Source organism: Vigna radiata, chromosome 11, assembly GCF_000741045.1.
Source record: "Vigna radiata var. radiata cultivar VC1973A chromosome 11, Vradiata_ver6, whole genome shotgun sequence".
Taxonomy (NCBI): Eukaryota; Viridiplantae; Streptophyta; class Magnoliopsida; order Fabales; family Fabaceae; genus Vigna; species Vigna radiata.
In genome coordinates, this window is record NC_028361.1 from 12730934 (window position 1) to 12753624 (window position 22691).

The 22691-nt window shown below is 32.6% G+C and overlaps 2 protein-coding genes across 5 annotated transcripts; one reads left to right on the top strand and one right to left on the bottom strand.

Moving 5' to 3' along the window:
* Positions 1–13547: 13547 nt before the first annotated feature.
* On the top strand, positions 13548–15413 carry LOC106777028 (esterase FUS5). Of its 4 annotated transcripts, XM_014664526.2 has the most exons (6): positions 13548–13871; positions 13949–14047; positions 14140–14181; positions 14506–14650; positions 14754–14855; positions 14986–15413. In XM_014664526.2, the coding sequence occupies exons 1-6, from the start codon at positions 13656–13658 to the stop codon at positions 15042–15044; spliced, it is 663 nt and encodes a 220-aa protein (XP_014520012.1). In that variant the 5' UTR covers positions 13548–13655; the 3' UTR covers positions 15045–15413. The 4 variants fall into 4 exon arrangements, 3 of the variants coding, with proteins under 3 accessions (XP_014520012.1, XP_022631533.1, XP_022631532.1); XR_002665999.1 differs by lacking the exon at positions 14506–14650; XM_022775812.1 differs by lacking the exons at positions 14754–14855; positions 14986–15413 and adding an exon at positions 14281–14300 and having other exon boundaries at positions 14506–14623.
* Positions 15414–20086: 4673 nt separating this feature from the next.
* Positions 20087–20950, bottom strand: LOC106776784. The gene has a single exon (XM_014664254.1). The coding sequence runs from the start codon at positions 20948–20950 to the stop codon at positions 20087–20089; it is 864 nt and encodes a 287-aa protein (XP_014519740.1).
* Positions 20951–22691: the final 1741 nt, after the last annotated feature.

Genomic DNA, 22691 nt, shown 5'->3' on the forward strand with positions numbered 1-22691 from the left:
AAAGATGATGCACCATGGCAACGAGCACTGATTCCAAAGGATTTAGATGGGCAAGGACCCAAACCTAGATCGTGAACGCATCCACAATGCTTTTGGGTTCCTAAAGCTTCAGCCAATAGATATGAACTGGACATTTCTTTCGATTGAGGTGATGATGTTGTGGACTCATACAAAGTTTAACAAAAGACTAGTCAAACAATGCATATTTCTAAATTAGATGTAACCAAAACCAAACAGTCTAGAATTCCAAATTAGATATAACCACAGTAACAATTGATTAGCCTCTTTCAACTTCGAAAGGTAAAAATTAAATTCCAACTATTATTAAGTTTCATAGTAAATCACGTAAAGAGAGTCAAATTCCATTGCCCAAATTTCAGCATTTGATGGATAAAGGTATAAGAAATATGAATACACATCATGGTGTCAATCAAACAAGTGTTAGTACTTTGGTTCGGTTTCAATCCAACACCACTGACATTAACATCTCAAGATGGTGACGAGACTTGTAGTCCCCCCTTCCTCGGTATTATTTTTCCTAAGATCATGACTTTGTTCTATTTCTTTTCTTTGCATCAGCATGTTCTATTAATGTCCTAGTAAGGGTCTTTTCTACCAGACAAAGCTTCATGATTGATAAATATTTCCTAACTGCTATTTGAAATTACTTTGTCATTGCTTCCTTTGACAAAGATGCTTGTGAAATTTATGAGGAATATACCATAAAGACACTTGATTATCTAAATGATAAACAAAACCAAAGAGAGATTATTGATTCACTTCACAATAAATGTTACCAGATTCTTTCTTTCAAACAAGGTTGGTCTTTTTTCCTAAATTTGTTTCAAACAACTCATTGATAACAAGACACTTTGTAATATTATTTAAAACTTAATCAGAGTCCAAACTTTATGGTGATCCAAGTAATTAAAAAGAAGAGGTCCAAAAAAAGCAGGAATGGAAAAGTATTATTCACTTTAAACATGAATGGAAAAATCAATCCCAAACATATACCAATTTCCCTTGCCTTACCACTGACAAAAGCTCCATTTGTCTTCTTATGGGTAGTTATCCAGACTTCTCCTATACTCACTTTGTACCCAATCTCTCTTTCTTGTGAAAATGATCAATATGCATATTAAGTATGTTATAGATATATGAAAACTAGAAAACCAAAGAACAATAACACTTCATCATTTCTTCCCTCTTCCTTACAATGTTCTTTGACCCTCATGTGTGAGCAAGAGTTTGTTTTGTCCTATTTTTCTTATTTTTTTAAGGTAATCTCCTACCATGGTCATAAAAAAATTATTAAACTATAACACAAATTCAAGATAAGGAATATAGGTTTTACCCTTATTCTTTCATTAAGTCGACAATCAACAAAAAAAACCCAATGATATCTATTTATTCCTTCTGAAGTCATGGCAATCGATTCATGTCTAACACGCGTGCCATAATGTTTTTGTTTCACAACTCTTGTCGATAATCTCTCTACTTATGATTAAGTGTTTTCAAGATGTAATTTTTTTGAACATTGATATTGACTCCAAACTTTGCCTTCAAAAAAGAATTTAATCAAATTAGTTAATTATATGCAAGGTTTAAAATAGGACAATGATGCAATTTATGTCACAATCTCAAAGTTTTTGAGGATGACTGTAATATTAATTGTGTTTAGATGACTCTATTTATCTAAAACTTTGACATGAAGGAGTAATGTGAATAATGTGAATTAAGGTCTAGTTTTGATTGCATGAATCTATTTATATAGGTTTAAGGTACGTCTAAAAGCATTAAGGTTTATATTTAAATTACTTAGTCGAATGGTATGTATTCTGTGCTCTTTAGGAATCTTCTTCCAAGTAGAATGAGAAATAGGGAACGTCTTGAAGTTTCTAGCAAGACTTTTTAAGAATCCATTCAAGAATACTCCACCATCTCCAATTGGTTGATACTCATCATTCCAATGTGCAACAATCCTTTTATTCTGAGGCAAATTCCAAATATTATTTGTTTTTAAGTGTTTGTTTGTCATCCTACATAGGTCATATGTGAAGAAATCAAATTTGTGTCAAATACCCTTGTGTCAAACCCATTCAACAATAAATATTTATATAAGTAACATATAATACAAGCATTTATATGTATAAATTGTCTTACCAATGACATTAACCAACCATAATCACTTGTATGTTGTTGGATTTTCTTGTTGCACTTCCAACAAAATTTCCTCATTTTCATCTTCTTCAGGTTCAAACTGTATATGTGAAGTTCCTCCAACTTGAGGTAGTGAGTGAAGAATAGCTTCATTTGGGGGTTGCACATATATATCAAAATATAAAGGATTACTAAACAGATGTGAACAAAATAATATATATTGTTTCATTATTGTTTCTATATTATATTCATGTCACTGAAGTCAATTATAAGTTTAATTCTTACAAGGTAGTGACTTTTTGAATTTTAGGAATTTTGGTGTCGAATTCTAGTTTCAAGTTAATTTTTTTTAATTTTTAGTTGTTTAACAAAATTTAATTCATATAATGTATATTTATTCATTCAAATGAGTTCCAGCTACTAAAATGCATAATTCACTTGTTACTTCACAAAAGAGTGAATTTTGAGGGTTAATATCCATACATGATGAATATATCTTTTCCAAATATTATAGTTGTGTTATAGAACTGAAGAATTCAAAAATAAGTAGTTCTCTTACTTAGTTATGAAATTGTTGTCTGGAATAATTTAATACTAAGTAGCACACCCTATTTAGTGTTAAAAGAAAATAGTGAATTTAATAAAACTCTAAGTACCACATTTACTTAATTATCAATTCCATATGCTTTTAAACAATGAATTAATAAAACACTAAGTATGAAATCACAAATAGACTTCCCATTTAGACACAAAATATTATGACACAATTAAAAAGCTCATCAGCTCCAATATGCATCAACACAACCAACATATATACCATTCATAGCTTATTCATATCATTAAATCATTAAGCAAACAAAAACAATGACACATGTACCAACTAGTCCTAGTTCTATGCATCTAGACTACATTTCATTAACTTGAACCCTGTTTTCATTCCAATGGACATGCATATATAATAACAGGAGAATTTTTTTGAGATTGTTGACAACACAAACTCTATATCAAACTGGTTTTTGATGATGACAACACAATGCTTAATAACCGTACATAAGTTCCAGGTTTACATGTTCAATTGATACGCCAAACTGATTTGAACAATGCTTTTGTTGAACATGCTTTGATTGATTTGCAATGTGTGTTCCTATGATTGATTATGTGTTATATGTATGGAACATGCTTGTATTGAAATGTGTGATAAAATGATTTTGATTATTGATGCACATTTCTGAAGAAAAGATCACAAGCACTTTTATGAACTTATATTTGTTGTGACAAAATTCTAGTTCAGTCAAATACACTGGGAATGGATTCGACTATGCTAAAATCTTTATACAGATTTTGTGAACATGTGCTTGATGAGATTTTGAGTTGAAAAGAATTTAAAAGTATTTTTTCAAGTGTCAGTCGACAATGTGGAACACCCATTCGACTGTATTGCTATTATATTTGGAATTTTGTTATGCCTACTTGCTCCAACGGCTATATTTTTCAAAAGTTAGTTAAGATTGATTGACTAGGTCAACTGTCTTAAATGTGCATTGATTTGGTTGACTGAGGAGCCTTTGTGTTGACTGTCTGTTATAACTATTTTAATATAGTCGACTGTATTAGTAGGCCATTCGACTGAGAATGATAGGAAAACTATAAATAGGACAGAACACGAATTGTTCTGAGACTTTTGTAATCTAACATTTTCATTGTCCTGTTTCAGAGATAGTTATCAGTTTTGGAAGCTCCAAGAATTCTCCAAGAAGACAATGGTGATCTTTCTTGAGAGAGATTTAGATTGAGGAGTCAATTGCGCACACTGTTCTATCAACATCTGCACAAAGAAGGTGCTTCTGGTTTGATCCTGAGAGGCTTGGCATCCTGTGAAGATTGTTGTATTTGATTGAAGGTTTGGCAACCTATAAAGTTTGTTGTGATAGGCTTGGCAACCTGTGAAGCGTGTTGTGATAGGCTTGGCATCGTGTGAGGAGTGCTGGTTACACGTTGAGGATTATTCAACGTGGGTTCAGATTGCAAAAGAGGAGATTCTTGCTGCATTTCTGGTTTTGTGTGTGCAACTATATTTGATTTTGGGTTAGAGAGGAGATTTATATTTTTGTGTGGTGCTTCTATAATAGTGCAACCATTATAGTGCATTTTCTTCCAAGGTTGGAAGGACATTGGATGTAGGCATTGTTGGCCGAACCAGTATAAAAACCAGTGTTTGATTTTCTCTATCCCTGCACTCTTTAATTCAGTCGACTTTATCTGTTTAGCAGTCAACTACGTTTTTTCCGCTGCATTGAATTTTCATTACTTGCATTTCAAAGAAAGATCAAAAGCTTTGAATTTTCATACCAAGATTGCAAAATGATTTTGTTTTTGAACTAACACCAATTCACTCCCCCCCCTCCCCCTCTTGGTGTAAAACGAAGCCGACCTATTTCCTAACAAATTTAATATCTAACTACTGTGACATTGCAACTCAGATAAATCCCACCCAATTGCACTTCATTCTTAATCACACACTAAACAATTAACAACCGAAGTCAAGAAGATGTCAGTCCAATCTGTAATGTCAGATTCTTCATCAAATTATATTCTAGCAACCTAGCATATTATAACTTTAACTAGCCAGCATAAAAAATCACAGCAACACCAGAACCAATCATTTTTCACATCCATTCAAGTGAAAAAATCAAGGACACACACTAGTACATCAAAACCAATCATTTTATCCAATTAGTAATTGTCTCATAATTTTTGCAACTACTTAAAGATACAACGATTTCATACATTTTACGGTATCTGCAAAGATACCAGAAAATTGGTCTCTTGTGGTCCAGTTCATCAGTCACTCCATGATTATGTAGAGAAAGTCAGTTTAAAATATATCAAGCCTATATTTACAACAATAATTTAAGATGTAAAGGTGAAGTATAGCATCATTGCAACAAAGAATCATATATAAGATATAAATTATGATGACTTTGATGATGAAATATATCAGAATAATCAAAGGAAATAATATTATGTGGAGTAGTGATTACCGCTTTCAACAGTGAATGTGCTTCACTTGACAAAAATGGTGGCAGGTTGATCTTGTCTTTAATTATCTTCTATTGATTTTTGTCACGGCTCCCACCATAGAAAGGCAACTGCAGAGGAGGTGAGACAACATCAACAAACATTTAACAACTCCAAAATACCTAACAGTTATTCAATAGTCTGTAATGGAAGAGGAAGAAAATGTCAACTTATGGATTGCGAACGATGAACAAAACGAACGGAGAAAAGCTGAGGCCCATACGACAACAGCGACACACTTACGGGGCGAAGGAAAAAGACTCAGTAATGGAGGAAGAAGAAAACCTGAACTCAGGGATTTTAGGGATTGCGGCTTAACAAACAATGTCGAACTAAATGGCGACACTGACAACATGAGGGCTAGGCCAATGACGAATCTAATGCACATGCGTAAGAAGAATCTGATGCTCGGGAATAGGAGAATTTGGTAAATGAAGCACAAACGGCCAAAAACTGAAACAAGTGAAGAAGACCATGTCACAAGCATAAGTATGAAGAAATTAAGGATTTTAATAATTTCATATCCCTTACCAGCGGTTCACTTCAGAAACTGCTGTAAATATTTTGAAAACAAATAACTTTAATTCTTAATGGCAGTTTACTATTAAAACAACCAAACACTTTTTTTAAAAAGAAAAAGAAAAAAAATTGAGCTGCGATAATATACATAATTGTCGAAAATTTATGGAGGTTATCCAAACCGTCGAAAATTAACCTCAAATAAAATTATATATTAATAAAGATAAGTCGCGTTTTACTAGATAGCTTTACTAAAAAGAAATTGTATTATTGAGACATCATTAGTTGCGTGTAGTAAAAATTTAAATAAATACAATTTTTATGTTAATATTTGTGACATGCCAAAGACGATTTTGTTTAATACTAATTTTCTTTAATTAATACTTTTTAATGATGTGTTATAATTTAGTTGGATGAGTTAAATCTTCTTGCATGAGAAACACAACTTCATTATCATATTGATCTAACACAAATTCGATTCATTCATTAATAAGCAATTAAAATTTCAATTAATTGAATAATCTTTAATACTCTATACACTAGTGCAGAAAAGACCTTAAACGTCACCCTTTAGACGTATGATCCTCGAATATCAGACATAAAAAATGATTGATGACATTTTTCGTAAATAAAACAACTATTTAGATGTCGGCTATGAGGGGGTCCGACTTCTAAAGTCATTTAAACGTCTGTTGTGGGAGAACCGATGTTTATAGACGTTTGTTGTGGTAGGAACCGACTTCTAAATACTTAGGCCGAAAATTTAAAAAATCACTTTTTGACTCCATTTAGACGTTTGATCCCACCACTCCGACTTCTAAAACACTTTAGACGTCTGTTGTGGGGGGAAACGACGTCTATAGATGTCTGTTATGGCAGGAACCGACTTCTAAATACTCAGCCCGGAAATTTAAAAAGTTACTTTTTGACTCCATTTAGACTTCTGATCCTGTCACTCTGACTTTTAAAGCACTTCAGACGTCTGTTGTGGGGGGAACCGACGTCTATAGACGTCTACTATGGCGGAAACCGACTTCTAAATACTCAGTCCAAAAATTTAAAAAGTCACTTTTTGACTCCATTTAGACGTCTGATCTCGCCACTCCGACTTCTAAAGCACTTTAGAAGTCTGTTGTAAGGGGAACCGACGTCTGTAGACGTCTGTTATAGGGGGAACCGACTTCTAACTGTCTGCATTAAAACACTGCGAACGCGAGACAGTAGTTACGCGCACTCATTGTTCATCATCTTCGTCGCGTTTTCTCTCCACATACTACGTTTTTCAGGTTCGTTTTTTCACTTTTACACCGTTTAAAATTAATTTCACTCCGATTACATTACTCTTTGATGAATTATTTTTCATTTGAACCGATTAAAATGTGTTTTCGTTGAATTTTTGTGTAGTTTTGCTCATGTCCTTAGGCAGCGTTCTTGGACGGTGATTTCTTGCGTTTTGCACTCCTCCAATTCCCTCCACTACATTATCAAAACCGTCCAATACAAAATAAGAACGTACAATCCATTCTCTTCAACTAAAATATAAAGTTGTAAACTCGAATCACCACGACGCAGGAGCAACTCGAGAGGCCTCAAGCGGAGAAATATCCTATCAAATACAACGACATTTTAGACGTCTGACTCATAGAGTTCGACATCTACATAGACATTTGACCTATATAGTCTAACGTCTATGTAGACAGGTTAGGCGTCTATATAGACGTCTGACCTATAGGGTCCGACGTCTCATTTAACGTCACTCGAATAAATATCGGTTCAGAATTTAACATTAAAAACAAAAAATAATAGACGTCTAAAGTCCTTTCTGCACTACTGATAGAAGCGTATTTAGATTGGCCAAGGAGAACAACGTAGATCAAATACTTTGATCTTTCAACTACGGAACACATTAGGTTCTTGATATTCTCCTATGATGAGGACAAAGAGAAACAAATAAGAATAATATGTACATGTTTACATTTAGAGAACATAACTCCTTTATGTAATATATTTCAGTTACTTTTTCTAAAAAATAAATATCACATATGGTATCTACACACTTAATATTTCATGATATATATACTCTTAGTAAATAAATATAATTAATTAGATCACTGTAATAAATTTGCTAATAAAATATAATAATGTTAACATATTTAATTATATATATATATATATATATATATATATATATATATATATAATAATATTTATAAGAATAATTATAATAATATTTTTTAACTTTTAAAAATGATTTTGCTTAATTATATATATAAATTTAATATTTATTTATTAATATTATTTTAATTATAATAATAATATTTTTGTAATTTTTAAAAATATTTTTTCTTATATATATAAATAATTTATTTTTATTATATATATATATATATATATATATATATATATATATATATATATATATATATATATATATATAATGAGGTTAAATCTATCGAAGGTGTTCATATTCATATTGAAATCTTTGCTTTTCATATTTTAAGTAGTCTCAATTAATTAGTTCTAGTTTGTTTTAATATGTGATGCAATTTGATACTTTCCTTTGGTACAATATGACATTAACTAAATGTCATGTGTTACTGTCAAAAAAAATTATATGAAAAGTCTTAATTTAATCATTTTATTAATATTTTATTTTAATTTAAATATTTTTTTAAAATTTAAATAATATTATTCTCTCCAAATTAAAATTAAATTTAACTTTTATTATATTTTCATTAAAATTGATATTTTTAACAATCTTAAATTTATTTAAATTTATATTTTATACTAAACTTTATTTAAATTTTGTTTTAAAAATTTATATATAATAATAATTTCTATACAAACGTTAGAGTTGGTTTGAAAATAATAATATTATAAATTCAAATATAAAATTTTAAAATAGTTTTACAACAATTTAAAATAAATATATTTAAAATTTAAAAACAAATTTTAAGTAATATTTAATATAAAATATTAATTTAAATAAACTTAATCTTGTTAAAAATATCAATTTTAATAAAAATATAATTATAACATTTATACGTAAAAAAAAACACAATATTAACCTCAATCTAATATAAAGAACCTATGTAGATAATTTTAAAAAACTTAAAAATTAATTGAACCAGAAAAAAGACACAGAAATGAAATTAAAGAAGCTTAACAACAAATATATAATCACGAACAAAAATATATATTTATATTTTATCAAATAGCTCAATATTTATTAGATTTTGTAATTTTACTCTTTCCTTTTTATCTTTTCATTAGGTTATTTTAGTTTTTGAGGTGGATAAAATAGATTTCATATATATAATATACTTCATAAAAGGCCAATGAAAGAAGCGTATGTGAAATTAGTGGACATGTGGAATCGCACGTACACCAAAACTAGTTTTCTTCTAAACTAAAGATACCTGCGTAGAAAAGTAAACACAAAGTTAGTTTTGCCTTAGTTCATAAGTAATGGAATATCAGTAGTTCCAAGTTTTCCAGTTAGCTCACCAAAATCGTTGAAAAAAAATTATACACGTTTTCTATGGTAATCCAGACATTTCTTCACTGCTCCTATTTCTGTTTAATTTTAAATGGTTACGTAAGTTTTATTAATTATCTTTTAAAAGACAAATAATATTTAATTTCTATTGCAATTATAATTTCCCATTCTCAAATTTACGTTTGTATCTATAATAAATATAATTTATGAATCAGTTTTTGTTGTGGCTATCCTGTGGTTGAGTCATTAGTCAACCATTCTGAGTTGTTTGCATTGGAACGCTGCAAGAGTGAATGGTTAGTTATGCTGAGAAAGAGAAACTTAGAGCAGTTCTCTCTGCATCTCACCAACTTCTTCCTGCACCTTCCATAATATTTTGATTTTTAAAAGAAACTGAAAAAGCTGACTCATGCGTTGAAAATCCAAAGTCTACGTTACTTCTTCCATTGTCGCATTCATGTCTCAAAAACCTTGTACTCTCTTCTGCTTTCTTCTCCTTTGTCTAATTTTACAGCCTGTTCGACTTGGTCTAGTTGTTGTTGGTGGCTGTTTAGTGTTGTTGTGGTGGTGTAGTGTTGCTTGGGGGGTTGGGAATGGAAACTATTTGGGTTGGTTGATTGGGTTCAGGCAGGAAGTTGCATTGATCCGCAGAACCGCATCTGGGAGGTGCGCTTGCGGATGTTGCTGTGCATAACCGCACTTGGGAGATGCGGCAGAGGGAGGCCACACTTGGGAGATGCGGTTAGCCGTAGGAGGTGCTTGAGCATACCGCAATAGGCAGATGCGGCTCAGTGTATTTTTAAAAAGAACTTACCATGACAACCACAAGGGATACATCAAATTTGTTGGCGCACGAAACTGCATTTGCGTTGGGTTAAATGCCGGAATTGGAAGCCATTCCTGCTTTGGCTTCGGTTGCTAAGTAGCAGGTTGCTAACTTGTATGGACCAATACCAGGGAAGTACTTCTTCACGAAGATAAAGGGATGCATGAACGCTATACAGCTCTTTTTGCACTTCGCAATGATGGTGGAAATGAAGTTGTTGCTGCTATTATTGATTCCTTGAGCTCGAAAAGTGCTCTACTGTGCCATGAGGTTTGATAAACTCAGACTGACTTCTTATTGTAAGATTTATCTATTTTACCTTTTTGTATGAATAGTTTAGAATGTGGAACTATTCTTTGAAATGGAATAAACATTAAATTGTAAGGGTGAAATTATTAAAAAGAAAATGTTTGAAGAAGGGAGTGTAGGGTGTCTGAGACGTGAAATGCAGTAGTAGAAAAAAGAAGATAGACTTTGCTTTTTTTTAATATATGGGATCAACTTTTTTAATTTTTTTGAAAATCAAAATATTCTGAGAGGTGTAGGATGAAGTTAGTGAGATACAGGAGAACTGCTCGAAAACTTATTCCAACACTCATTTAGTGGCATAGTAAAAGACATTCTGAATTAACATGGCCAATGATGAGGTCAAGCTCGCGTTTCGTTCATACTAACAAATACACATTTATGAAGATTATATGTAGTAAATGATACTAGTCAGGCCAGGCCAATTCACAGGATAGGTAAACAACATAGTTGTTAAGATAATTAAAGGATAATTAATAATAATAACAACCATTGATTGATAGTTAATAAAATAATAAAAGTTGATAAGTTCATTTTAAATATATGGTTAAGAGAGGATGAAAGAATAATTCTATTAACTAATCTTTATTATAAAATTATTATGTAAAGTCTGATTTCAGAGTGTTTTTTGCAGTTACTTTATCCTTCATTAGAACAAGAAGAAGAGAGAGAACACTACAACTATGTAACAAACAATTTTGAATGTTTTGAGTTAGGAATCTCAATTCTACCGAAATATTATTATTTTTTATAATTTTTTTACCATATTTTTTATAATTTTTTTTTTCTTTGTCTACGTAGCAACACATGTTTTGGTTAGATTATTAGGTTTTTGAAACTTATTTTCATGCAAATGGACATTTGGAAAGTTTTGTATTTAGCATCTAAATCCTTCTCCTGGGTAAGACAATCAGAGTCATTGTCTAAGGGTATGAAAATGAGAGGACCACTGTTGACGGCCAACGGCGTTGATGCTCCATCGTGTCACCGTGGCGTCTTATTGGTGCTCCTTCATGCTGTCGCCGATGCTCAGACCACTTCCACTCCAACCCTCTTCATAGCCCATTGGGCTCTCTAGCCCATTCTCACTCCCACTCCAACTCCTTGTTGGGCTAAGTGGTCCACCAGTGTGAGCAATCGCGTCATCAATGTGACCAACTATATCGCCACCATCCTCTCACATTATTACATCAGTTATAAAATGGAGAAATTTGTCTAACTTTCTACAATGATGGAATCAAAACCTGTAAGTAATTTGTAGTAATGGTGCGCTATTTAATTATTGTACATTTTTCTTTTCAAAACTTATATCATTATAAAATCTTAAATACATTACCAAAAAGTTAAAAAAAAAATATTTGCATAAAAAATTAAATTAAATGCTTAGTATTAAGGCAGTTGGGCAGATTAAATACCCAGCTACCTTATTAAAATACTCTTAAAATAGACTAGTATCTAATTGCTAACATGAAAAGTACTACCTAATCAAACAGTTGAATTAAAAAATATTATAATATAAATTGAATTGAATTATTTTTGAATAAATTTAAACCGGTTCGTCTATAAATAAATTTAGGTTTAATGTATTTGTAGGTTCTTGTTTTGGTCCGGAATTTCAAATAAGTTTCTTTTGAATTATTTTTGAATAGACTTAAACTGGTTCGACCTTTAAATAAATTTAGGTTTAATGTCTCTGTAGGTCTTTATTTTGGTCCAGAATCTCAAATAGGTCCCCTTTCTTTTTGACCTCTCAATTGAGTCCTTGTTTTTGTTAAATTTGAACAATTAGAAACCTGCAGTCAAATTGGACAACCGTTTAATTGTGTGTTACGTGGCATGGACAGTGTTTTCACTAATCACACGTGGAATTAAAAAGGAGTTTTATTTAAAAAAAATATGAAAGCACATAGGTTAAATCAACATTAGGGAAATCGCATTTCTTTCTTCGATTCGATACCATATTATTAGGTGATGTACATGGAATAAGACTAATATTCTTCGATTTGGTACCATATTAGCTTCTAGTCTTGCTTTTGATGAAGTAGTTGTTCAAGCCGTAGTTTCCATTCTAAATGGGTATATAAATCGTTTTCCAAAGGATATTTGCAAAAGGAGGTAAAGAAAAGAATCTCTATGAACTCATGGAGGACAAAAAATGAGAAGAAAAGCGTGTCAAGGATGCAAAGGCACAAAGCAGAAGTTCCAGCATGAACATGCGTAGACATTCGAGCGAAAATGGAAAGAAAATAAATCCCCAAAAGAGTTTTAATTACAGCAGCAGGAACAAAAGTAGAAATCTTGTCGTGCAAGTAGCTTCTAGTCTTGCTCTTGATGAAGTAGCTGTTCAAGCCGTAGTTTCCATTCTAAATTGGTATATAAATCGTTTTCCAAAGAATGAGGATTTTCGGTTTACATTGCATCACAAATGTTTCTCCTCCTTGAATTTTCTTGAATTGAAATAAGAGAAAATTACTCAAACCAAAGTCATAAGAAGTCTTGAGCAAGCAATTGAGGCCATTAAACAATCCATTGAGGGAAATCACGTTCTTTCTTCCTCACACGAACCCTAATATTACCGACCCTCAATTTTTTTCTCCAATCTCATTTGCTTTTCTTCAATTAGAAGGGATTGCACTTAAATTTTTTTCATTTTTCCCGCTATGCCCTTCCCTAAATCTGATTTAATCTTTGTGTTTTCCTATTTTTTAATAAAAAATCTCATTTTTTTTAATTCCAAATGTGATTAGTGTAAACACTACTCATGTCACATAAGGCACAATTAAATGGCTGTTTTATCTAATACGCACAATTAAATGACTGTTTTATCTAATACGCACAATTAAATAACCTTTTTATTCAATTTGACGACATATCTCTAATTATTCTAATTTAAAAAAAAACAAAATATTAAACCGTAAACTTATACATAATCTTTTTATCAAATAATAATAACTCTTTAAAATATAAAAATAATTTATAAAAATGAATATTATAACATATATACTGAATTATTATATTTAAAATTGAAATTAATAATAGAGATATAATTTAAGTTTGAAAAATATTTATATGCATTTTATTTTTTATTTATTGAGATTGAGTTATATTATATAGATGAAATGTAAAAATTGCAATGTATTTATTAAATGATGGGTTTGGGGACATCGGCGCTTAGATTTTCCCCAAATCAGAAGAAATAGACACTAAATTTCATTTTGTGAAAGCACGATCGTAGGAACAATAATCTGCAGTCAAAGTTTTTGCAATATGGAAGACCAAACCCAGAGAAAACCCAGAATCCTGTGCCTCCACGGATTCAGAACCAGTGGCGAAATCCTCAAGCAATTGGTCTTAAGATGGCCAGAACCTGTGATACAAAAGTTAGAACTGGTGTTCCTCGATGGCCAGTTTCCCTCACTGGGAAGATCTGACGTTGAAGGCATTTTTGACCCTCCTTACTATGAATGGTTCCAAGCCAATGAGGTTGTTGTACAGACAAGACAGTCCACCTCAGTAATCCCATCCTTGTATGCTTCTAACGTTTATCTTTTCGTGTATAGGACTTCTCTGAATATAGAAACTTCGAAGAGTGTTTAGCATACATACAAGATTTCATGCTAAAAAATGGTCCTTTCGATGGTGTGTTGGGTTTCTCTCAGGTGGGGACTTTGCTGCTACAATGTTTTTTTCTGAACTTTTGTGTCTTTTACTCTTCCAATTTTGAGAAATAAGAAGGAATGTTGTCTCTCAGGGAGCAATTTTAGCAGCTGCATTGCCAGGAATGCAAGCGCAGGTACTGAAAAGGAAACTCATCTTATGGCTGTTTACACTTTCTCTTTTAGATATTAATTAAGTTGATCTTCCTTCCATGATGATGCCCCTTTGGTGAAAGAATGAATACTTGAATTTTCGGTGAGTATCTACGAAGCATGAAGCATGGTTGGTTGCTTATATGGTTTTATGTCTTAAATTGTCAAAGAATGAATACTTGACTTTTAGCTCTAATGCTAAAGGTTTTAGACGAATTTATAGCTTTGTTTTTCTGTCTTTGACTATGATTCTTAACTTGAAATGTATATTTCTTTAATAAAAGTAAAGGGAGTGATGGTTTTTATAGGGTGTAGCACTTGGGAAGGTAGAGAAGATCAAGTTTTTGATTGTGATATCTGGAGCCAAGTTTGGTGGAAACAAGTTTGGAATGCCTAAATTGGCTTCTAATGCATTTTCAAAACCAATTGATTGCTTATCTCTTCACTTTATTGGTAGTTTCAAGTCCCTCGTTTATGATTCTGCTTAAACAAATTTTTCTTTACATATAACTTTTAAAAGTTGTATTGTATGTTCTATTCTTGTTATATGGTGAAGGGGAGAAAGATTTCATGAAGGAAGAGAGCGTTGCTTTGCTGGAAGCATTCCAGAATCCTGTTGTGATTCATCACCCCAAAGGACATACAGTCCCCAAACTTGGTTAGTGAACTCTCCTATTGTAGTTCTTTTATTGTAACTATGATTGTTGCCATTTGAATATTGGTTTTGTGCATATAATGTCTCTCAACTCTAAACTATGTGATTTTGATTTGGTCTTTCTTTGTTGCAGATGATAAAAGTCTTGAAATTATGGTTAATTTTACTGACAGGATTCAGAGGATGATTTAAGATGGTGATGTCAAACCTTGAATCTTATGCAAACTTTCTGTCAGCTTTCTATCTTGTAAAAATATTCACTGAAACCATATACTAATGAGCCAGAGTCAATGAATGGTTAAATTTGAAAGGGTCTATTTTGTTATGCAGTTGATTAAGATTTATTCTGCAAAATTGATTTGAAGCTGCAATGCAGTGAAAAAGGTTGGTGCCATTGAAGGTTGGTGATGAACACTTATTTCCACATATAAATCTTATCTGTATAATTTTTTCCTCATAGCTTTTCATTTAGACCTTTGTTTAGCTGGCCATAAGCATTTTGGAAATGTTTATATTAACTTCATTCCTTATATAAGCAATGCCATTTGCTCTACTTGTAAATTTTGTTTAACGGCATTATTATTATCATTTTATTGTAAAAATAAGCAATATTATATAACTTTAAACTACCTTTTTGAGACAACTGTTTTAAAAATGACCTTTGATACATCTATATAGAATTGTATTGTTTAAAGTTTTAAAATAATTTTATGTATGTTAGAATCTGTATTATTTATTTATTTTTTATTTATTTTATGAAATACAAAGCTAATAATAATAAAATTATGACTAATTACTTATACATCTATGATACAAAATTTGGATATATATTTCGGAAAGAAATTGTTTTCAAAAGAATCAAACAAGAGATTTTCATCTAAATGATTATTACAATAAGAACCCTATATATTCTTTTTTTTTAAAACAAAAAACTAATTTATTTTAATAGCAAGATCACTAAAATATCTACTATGCAAATAATTCAATACTAATAGTTCATTTGAAATCATCTATATATATCAAGAACACAATCTTCAAGCCAACTGTAATAAAAGAGTTAAGTTAAAACACAATCTTCAAGCCAACCATCTTCCACAACAAAACAAAATTAATGTTGTTTTGTTAAGAAAACTCTAACATATACTCTCGTTAACTAAAACATTACTTGTGAGTTGAGAGCATCAACCCATAAATACAATTTACAAATACAAACTCATCATAGTCCACAAGTTCACTATTGCAACTGTTGCTATAAAGTAAACTTTGAAACTGATGTCCCTTATCAATTTTGTCACAGTAAAATAATAACCAGATAACAATTTAAAATAAAATAAAATAAATAGCTGTTGTTACAAACAATTAAAGACATTTAATGCTTCTTGGTGATGCAGCTCCACTCCTCATTCATTTGTGGTCCAATAATGGCACTGTTTTGCAGTCTATTATTATGAAAAGAATGTTTTAGTTTATTTATTTTCAGGTAAATGGTTACTTTTCAATTTTTTATATTAATAAAACATTTTGTTTTTTACTACTAATTTAATATTAAGTTTTAAGAAATTAAAGACAGAATATGTAAAGTATAATAAATACATTTTTTGAAGTAACCAAAATATATATGTTTAAAGTTTAGAGTGACAAAATAATACAAAAATTTGTATTTAGTATTATAAGCATTTCATATTTTACTCAGGAAATTTAATTTGGTGTTAAACATTAATTTTGAGACAAACTAGACACCAGGGCATTACATAAGTGGTGTTAGTACATAAGGCAGTGTATGGGAATGAAACAGTAAAGTGATATGCAGAAAAGGTATAGAGAGAAAACAGCAGATGCACTCTAAGTGAGAGAACTAAGATGCATTCTCATTAAAGAGGTATTGCCTTATAAAGGCTTTGTACAAGTAACGAAAAATTGACAAAATTGACTTATACAAAAGTAACAGTATTTTGAATTATTCACAATACTTCCCCTTAATCCAAACTCTTTAAGCTCCTAACACCAATCAAGTTTCTCAACTTTTCAAATCTGCTTTACCTTAAAGCTTTGGTCAATATATCTGCAACTTGCTCTTCAGTAGAACAATACTTCAACTTCAGTTTTCCTTTGCTTACACGGTCTCTCAGATAATGGAATTTGGTCTCTATATGCTTGCTTCTGTCGTGAGAGATTGGATTCTTTGAGAGATTGATGGTTGACTTGTTGCCCACCAAAAGTTGAATTGGCCTTTTGTATTCTACCTTCAATTCGTCAAGGATGGCCTCTAACCAAGCGCTTTGACAAGTTGTTTCAGCTGAGGCAATGTACTCCGCTTCACACGAAGAAAGAGCAACTACATTCTGCTTCCTTGAACACCAAGAGATTGATGCTCCTCCATATTTGAACAAGTAACAATGTGTGCTCTTCCTCTCCACCTGATCACCACACCAGTCCGAGTCACTCCAAGCCTCCAAGATTCTCTCCATACTGCTAGATTGTTTAGGAAAAAATAGTCCAAAGTCTGTTGTTGCTTTCACGTATCGCAGGATATGCTTGGTTGTGATGAGGTGAGTGTGTCTGGGGTCACTCATGAATCTGCTTACCAATCCAACTGCAAAGCTGATGTCTAGTCTACTGTTACACAAGAATCTGAGTGATCCTACAATTTGTTTGAACAAAGTTGCATCTATCTTTTCTTCTTCTTCTAGCTTGGATAACTTTAAATTTGTCATAATTGGAATTGAGGTACCGTTACAACTGGACATGTTGAACCTCTTCAGAACCTCATTAACATATCTCTTTTGGTGAATGAAAAATCCTTCTTTATTCTGTGCAAACTCCAAACCGAGAAAGTAACTCAAGTAGCCAAGATCAGCCATTTCATATTCTTCTTTCATACGCTTCTTAAATTCTATTATTTCCTCCTCAAAGTCTCTGGTTACTAGTAAATCATCAACATACAAACATAGCATCAAAGTACCTTGTTGTTTCGTTGATTTCACATACACTCCGAACTCCACTGGACACTTCTGAAATTCCATCCTAAGAAACAATGCATTTATGCGAGTGTTCCAGGCCCGGGGAGCCTGTCTCAGTCCATACAAGGCTTTGTGTAGCCTGTGTACCTTCTATTCTTCACCATTCTTCACAAAACCAGGTGGCTGCTTTACATACACCTCCTCCTCTAGTGGACCATTTAGGAATGCTGATTTAACATCCATTTAATGGATCCTCCAGCCTTTCAAATTTGCCATTGCAACAACCAACCTTATAGTCTCCAATCTAGCGATTGGTGAGAAAACATCAATGAAGTCTATTCCAGGTTTTTGCAGGAAGCCTTTTTCCACTAGCCTGGCCTTTAACTTTGCAATGCTTCCATCGGGTTTATACTTGGTCCTGAACACCCATTTGACTTCAATGAACCGTTTGTTTTATGGAAGTTCTACCATCTCCCAGGTTTTATTCTTCTCTATAGCTCTCAGTTCTTCCAACATTGCCTCCTCCCACTCTTTTATGTTGACAACTTGTTCCCAAGAAAGAATTTCAGCATCAACAAGGAAAGCAAAGTGAACTAGACCACCTGAATCTATAACTTCATTGTCAGAGATTATTTCATGGTCTAAAAGCCTTATGGAAGGAAATTTCACACGTTGTGAACTTCTGTAGTTGTTCTCTATACCAGCGTCAATTTGCTCGACTTCATCAGACCTTTTCTCATCCCAATATCCTGACATAACGAAACTTGGCTTCACTACCGCTTCTGATCTATTCCAATCAAACATAGCAACTTCATCAATCAGCACATGCTAACACTGATTTGATTCCTCTCAGAGTCATATAATCTGTATCCTCCGGTTGAATGATAGCCAACCAAAATCAGAACTACACTCTTATCGTCAAATTTCTTTCTTCTTTCATCAGGTATGTGCTTGTAGAAGACTGACCCAAAGACCCTTAGGTGACTTGGAGATGGTTTGGATCCTGTCCAGGCTTCTTCTGGTGTTTTATTCTTCAATGCTCTTGTAGGACTTCTGTTGAGTAGGTATGTTGCTGTGGTGACAGTCATTCCCCACAGGAAACGTGGTAAATTCTTCCCCTTGATCATACATCTTGTCATATCCAACAAGGTTCTGTTTCTTCTCTCAAAAAGTCCATTGTGTTGAGGTGTGTAGGGAGCTACCACTTCATGCACAATTCCCTTTTCTTGACAAAATTTGTCCAATTCTCCCGAATTAAACTCTCCACCATCATTAGTTCTAAAAACCTTGATCCGCAAAGTCGTTTGTCTCTCCACCATGGCACAAAATTTAAGGAAATGTGAGTAAACTTCCTTCTTTTCTTTAAGTAAATAAACCCACATCTTCCTAGTATATTTGTCTACAAAAAGAAGAAAGTATGTGTTACCTCCAATTGTTTGCACATTGACAGGCCCACAAACATCAAAGTAAACCACTTCCAAGGGTTGTTTGGCTCTTTTAGTCATAACTTTCTTGAATTCTTTTTTGGGTTGCTTCCCAATGGCACATCCTTCACAAACCTTGTGTGGTGCGACGTTTGTTGGAACACCTTTCACCAAGTTTTTGTCTTTCAGCTGTCCTAAGCTTCGAAAGTTCAAATGCCCATAGCGATAGTGTCATAGCCACCCTTCTTCTCTAGCATATGTCGCAGCCAAACACTGAACCTTTGTAGCATTTAAATTTACCTTAAAGGTTAGGTTCAGGGCCAGAGGAGCCTTGAGCATCGGCCGTTGTTTCTCATCAAACACTTCAATGTGTCTTGTTGCAGATTCATGGTATATCCCTTCTCCAGAAGTTGTCCAAGACTTAGAAGATTGCTTTTCATCATTGGAACGTATAGCACATTGTGCATATACACAACTTTTCCATCCTTACGCGTGATCAAGACTTTCCCAGAACCTTCAGCCTTGATGATGTTGTCATCTGCGAAATGCACAGTGCTCTTTATGCTTGTATCTAAGTCGAGCAACCAGTCCCTTCTGCCTATCATGTGGTTGGAGCACCCCATGTCCAGATACCACAAGGCTTCATCATTTTCATGGTTTGTTTCTCCAGAAAGTGACACGTAGTCTAACTTGGCAATCTCTCTCTCACACTAGTTTGCCACTTCATTCGTCTTTTGGACACGCACCACCGGTGGAAGCTTCCAGTTGTCTTTATCTTTATCATGGTCTACTATACTTCTTTCGCAAGCTTTGCTTCATAATTCTTCCCTTTCTTTGCATTCTCATTGTGTCAGCACTCAGATGTGTAATGTCCGTATTTGCTGCAGTTAAAGCACTGAACATTTCTTTTATCATAGTTCTTTCTACCTCTTCCTCTTGACTTTCTTCCCCCTCTACTATTTCCTTCTCTTTCCGAGGAGTTACTCATTTTGCCTCCAGTTCGACCACCATGTGATCTTCCTCTTTCTCTTCCACGGTTCTTGAAATTCTTGTTGCCTCTAGCCTGCAAAGCTTGGTTCGTGCTCTGTGTAGCGCCTTTTTCTGCAGCCTTTCTCTCGATCAACCGTTGCTCATACGCTGTAAGTGAGTTTTGTAGTTCTTCCACTCTCAACGTTTCCAAGTCTTTGCTTTCTTCTATAGTCACAACAATGTGGTCATACTGAGGTGTCAACGTTCTCAAAATTTTATGCACAATCTTCTTGTCTTTTACAATCTTGTCACAACCCCGCATTGCATTTACCATGATCTGAATTCTTCCAACATATTCTTCAATCGTTTCTTGCTTTTCCATACTCAGGAGCTCATATTGCCTTTGCAGTGATTGTAACCTGACCTTCTTAATTTTTCCAGAATTTCCATATCCCTCTTGTTGTATATCCCACGCTTCCTTGGTTGTGGCTGCTTTCGATACCTTTTGGAAGATTGCTGGAGAAACGCATTGATGCAGCAGCATGTGTGCCTTACAGTCCAGTTTCTTGTTTTCTTTGTAGCTTTTCTTCACTTCTTCCGAATCTCCTTTTGAAGGTTCTTTAAGACCTTTCTTGACAATCTCATCGACTTCTTGATAGCCCATGATGACATCCATCTTCACACACCAATCATCATAGTGCTTACCATCGAACACCGATAAGTTGCCTTGTATCATTCCTACCATTGCTTCTCTGCGAGAGCTCTCCTTCAGTCAACGAGTTCTTTGAGACTTCGATACAACACTAGGTTATCGAACCTGTTGCTCCTGATACCATTGTTAGTGCAAAAGGCAGTGTGTGGGAATGAAATAGTAAAGTGATATGCAAAGAGGATTTAGATAGAAAACAGCAAATGCACTATAAGTGAGAGAACTAAGATGCATTCTCATTAAAGAAGTGTTGCCTTATAAAGGCTTTGTACTGAGTAACGAAAAACTGACAAAACTGACTTATAAAAAATAACAGTGTTTTGGATTATTCACAATAAGTAGTAGGTAATCACTCAATTTTATAAATTTTAGTTTTGAATTTTTTATATATGAAATAAATTGAATGGATGATTAAATCACAATATTGGTAGTGGTAGACTCATTGAAGCAATCGAGTTTGTGCATTGATTATGGAAGAGCCAAAGGAAAGAAAACCCAGATTCCTCTGCCTTCATGGGCACAGATCTGGCGGTGCTGAAATTTTCAAGCAGAATCTGTAACACGAAAGCTCGACCTTGTCTTCCTCGATGGTCCCTTTCCCATACAGGGAAGTAGTTCTGACGTTAAAAGATACGAATGGTTCCTTGCCAATGAGCTTGTTGTTTGAGCAATCATGTTTCATGTTGTGCAATCCTCTTGTGTGACATGACCATATATATACACACTTCTAATTTTGTTTGTTTTGTGCAGGACTTCACTGAGTATACAAACTTCGAAGAAGGTTTAGCATACATCGAAGATTACATGGTCAACAATGGTCCATTTGAAGGTAGCATGAGTTTATGTCACGTAAAGAGATATGTTGGTAGAAATAAACTTAGGTGTTATTAGATAATTATTATAAATAATAATGGTTAGTATATTAGAAAGAGAAGAGTTTACGTTTATAATTATATAATATTTAATTTATAATAATTGGAAACATATTATATTCCTTAGATAAAAGATTAATCTTTTAAGGTTTATGTGAAATGTAAATATATCAAAAATATATTTAGAATATCTAAGTGAGTTTATCTTTTAATCATTATATACTGCTTTTATTATTACAAGAGATGGTAAACCTAGATTCAGTACAATCATGATAATAAGAAAAAAAGAAAAAAAAAAACGTTTGTACCTTAGTGGAAGAATATACAGTAGTGTATGGAGGCCACTATTTACATATAGCTGTGTTCAGCGTAATTGAACACCAAAAAGAATGAAAAAAACAAAATGTTAGAGATCCCAACTTAGCTAAAGAAATTTATTATTTATTAGATTTATTCTACTAAATTTAAAGTAAAAATAGATCTTTTAGTTGTAATACTTTTATTCGAAGAAAATTATCCTTATATAATTATCATTTGATTGATGATTTCTTTTTCCTATATGAATATGATCAAATGGGTAAAAAGTTTATCTTATAAATTATTGTTATAAAGTTAATTTAAATTTGAAATTTATTTTTTAATATGATATTAAAATATATGATAATAAAATTTATTTATTATTAGACGTATTTTAATAAATGAAAAGAAAAAAAAATAATAGATCTTATTTTTATTTTTATGATACTTTTGCTTATAAAATTTCTTATACAATTATCATTTCATTTATGATTTTTCCCTCACATCAATATGATTAAAATGAAAATAATAAATTAAAAATAATTTTATTTTAAAAACTGGTTTTAGAGATTTTTAAAAATATTTACTAATGCACAAAAGTATTTTTA